General features: G+C 35.8%; 1 protein-coding gene across 1 annotated transcript in view; it reads right to left on the bottom strand.

The window, feature by feature from the left end:
• Positions 1-3,398, bottom strand: part of cbx1 (chromobox 1) — a 12,707-nt gene that overhangs the window by 7,682 nt on the left and 1,627 nt on the right. The window contains exons 2-3 of the mRNA XM_015389113.1: positions 1,521-1,602; positions 1,164-1,326 (exon numbers count right to left, since the gene is read on the bottom strand). Coding sequence (XP_015244599.1) covers positions 1,164-1,326; positions 1,521-1,575 — 218 coding nt within the window. The 5' untranslated portion in view covers positions 1,576-1,602. The remainder of the gene's footprint in view (positions 1-1,163; positions 1,327-1,520; positions 1,603-3,398) is intronic.

Here is a 3,398-nt window from a genome sequence, read left to right on the forward strand (position 1 = left end):
ACAGATTAACAGCGATGGTGATGAGTGGAAAAAAACCACCTGGTCTCCTTACATTCACCTCCCTCAGCCACTCTTTCATCATCTCCTCAATGAGGTGGTCTCTTGCACTTAAGTCTAACCGATCGCCCAAATGTGCTGCTCATATTTTCGTTTTCATTTTTGTCAATATTCCTTTTTTTCCCAATTACAAAATATTACACCAGTCTCAATTTAAAAAAGAAAAGAACTATCTATTAACAAATAAAACAAAAACTAAAAAATTGGTAGCAATTTATGGAGCCAATTTGGTCAAAAACATTTTTTGAAAAAGGTTAATCGAAAATTGCAAAGTAAGATTTGAAACTAAAAAAGTTTTAAACAATTTTTTTAGGAGCAAGATTTCTTTTTTCTATTTGAAATGTTTTTGTTTCAATTTTCAGTCTTTTAGTTTAAATCTTTCCGGTCAAAAAAAAATGCTCTTCAGTTTTAACAATTTTTTTCTAAAAGGAAATGTTCCAATAATGTTTTAGTTTCTAATTATTTATTTTCAAATATATATATTTGAACAAACTCTATGGCTCCAATTTAGCTCCACAGAAAATGCAGGGGAGGAACATGCACTCCTTGTCAACATGTCTGCTGAATGCACCGATGAATTGGTGAGAAATGGCCAATAATGATAAAAACACACACAAAAAAGCTAAAATTAGCCTAAAATATCAGCCAGTCGATGTATTCAGTCTCTCTTCCAGTCAATCCTCCTGGTTTTCTATCACAGACTGTAACTATAATTCAAAAACACAAACATTTTGCTAAATTTTAATTTTAATTTTTAACATCTCATGCATTTTAACAGTGATAAACCTGGCCAGGATTGAATTCTTTTCACCTTAATTCTAAGATTTCATTATAGAAATAACTGTACAGGGAATACAATATTAGATCTGCACTTATGACTACACTCTTTACCCATCCTATTCCTTCTTATTATAACCTTATATTTTTATAGGTGTAATTTGGTTTCTATGAATATCTGAACAAGCCGCTGCCATAATCTTTAAAGTGCAGCAAAAAACAGCTTTTTCGTGAGTAATTTGAAATGTTAAACCTGATCAAATCAACTTCCTACCAGATTAAAATGCAAAAGGTTTGTCTCTTTTTTAAAAACACTTGTATGTACTTACTTAGAAAACCCTTTCCACTTGAGAAGGTACTCCACTCTGCCTTTTACCACCCGCCGATTCAGGACCTTTTCCACCACGTACTCCTCCTCCTCCTCTTCTTCCTCTGCCTCCTTTAACACTTCCTCTGCCGCCTTCTCCTTCTCATCCGTCGTTATTTTAGCCTCTGATAGATAACAAAAACAGTTGTGAGAAAATGCTGAGTCTTTTTTCGTCCAGCTCAGCACAACTAAAAGTTTTTAAATCAAGAATAGGAGACGGGTGGATGGTGAGGAGAACAAATCATTCATGTAGAAACCTTTACAGCAGTTCACAGGTCAACCACAGAAACGTATGTGAGGAAGTAATGATATCTGAAACCTTCTGTAACAGTGGCGCCATCGTTAGTGGGTTCTGTAGTCTGGCTCATGCTCATCGGGTAGACCCGGGGACCCACAGGTTCCTGGTCGAATCAAAGAGTGATGCATGATGGGATCAATACAGAGGAGAAACAAAATAAAGCATTCATGCAAACTTTGTTGAATTTTAGCATGGAAAGGTGTTCATTCTTCTTGCAGATTAAGATATCTGACATTTTTAATTGTTCTGCTGTTTGAGGCTTCATTATTTCATCCCACAAATAAATAAATCCAGCCTAACATATGATACAGTGCTCATCCTCAGAAATATATGATATGCAAGCGAGCCATTCGATAAAAAAGAGACAAACTGCTTCTTTATTGCTCCGTTGGCAGATTCCCTTCAGACAGAGGCTTTTCTTCCTTCCACATGTGTCATCTTACCTAATATGAAAAACTTCTACGTTACTAACACTAAAAGCATTTATTTTGTTGTCATTAAACACAAATTCTTTCTCTGTTTGTCACTGGAGGAAAAAATAGTGAAAAGAGGAAATATTATCAAAGAAACTCTAAACATTACTCTGATGATAAAAGGATCCCATTACCGGGTCATTTAGTTACTAATATGTCTCACATGGATCCAAAAGATACATTGTACAGATACAGAAAAATAGCTAACTTAAGTATTTACTATAGAGGGGAAATTCCAGTCTGACCGACTGTTTTCTGCAAGAATGATCCATTTATCAACTTTGTTACACAGAAAGTATCACCTGCAGGGTCAAACAAAATAAAATAAAAAATCTTATCTGGCTCGATAAGGCACATCCTTGGAGGGGAGTAAGACTCTCACAGGTTCAGAGAAAGACTATCTGCTTGGAGGACATTCTGTTCTCATGTTTATCAACTGTTTTGTCTGTTGTCCTGAAAATGTGAAACGTGCATAAAGAAGGCAGCCATCTTTCTCTAGTTAGAGCAAAGAAGGACAGGTCTGGTCACACATTTGGGAGTTTTGTTATTCTGTTCTCACTGCTGCAGAAATCAATAACTGTTGACTGAATGATAATCACAGATCTTTGTTTTTGTTTCACTTTGATAAAATTAGATTAAAGTGTCTAAAAAATGTTGTAGAAAGTCGCAGATTTTCTCTACTCCACCGCAACTAAAGGCTCCTCATAATAAGAAGAGTGACAAAAACAATGTTATTCTAAAGTATCTTTTTCTCCAGAACTGGGTAATATTTTTTGCCATCTTGATGTTAATCCTTTTTATTCGATTTGCTCTTCTATAAAAGTTAATTTATTAACTGATGTGAAGTGTACACAGCTTAATCTGATCAAGCTGATTATATCTGATGATCTGATCTGCCTGATTATACTCAATAGAGGGGTATTGGTGCTGATTTCATTCAGGATTGATATAAATATACGGGATTCAGAAACAATTCTGCCCACTATTGCCCTTCTAGTGAAATCATCTTTTTTTCCCCCCGATATAAGCCCCTTGCTAAAACTAAATGGAAACATGTGTTGATTAAGTATCTTTTAATGTATTTTCAAAGAGAAATGACAAGACAGACATCTTGTTTTCTTTGCCTCTTTGATGTGAACAATATTGGGCCCCTGCTAGAGACAGAAAAAATAGACTAGAAAAATAGTGAAGCCAAAAATGAGTCATGTTTGGTCCATTTCAGCTGTTACTTGTCAATAAAAGAGTAAAATTTGATATTTATACTTGAAACACAAGTCAGACGACACCAATTGTGATTTAATTCTGGCTCAGCCCCAGTGGAGATAAAAGGCTCTCCTGTAAAATGCTGAAGGATTGAGGGTGAACCGCGAGGAGGCGACCCGGCCAGAGGCTGGTGATGAAGGGATTCCTACTGTCGGCGCACCGC

The sequence above is a fragment of the Cyprinodon variegatus genome, unplaced genomic scaffold (genome assembly GCF_000732505.1).
Source record: "Cyprinodon variegatus isolate N-32 unplaced genomic scaffold, C_variegatus-1.0 Scaffold447, whole genome shotgun sequence".
Lineage (NCBI taxonomy): Eukaryota > Metazoa > Chordata > Actinopteri > Cyprinodontiformes > Cyprinodontidae > Cyprinodon > Cyprinodon variegatus.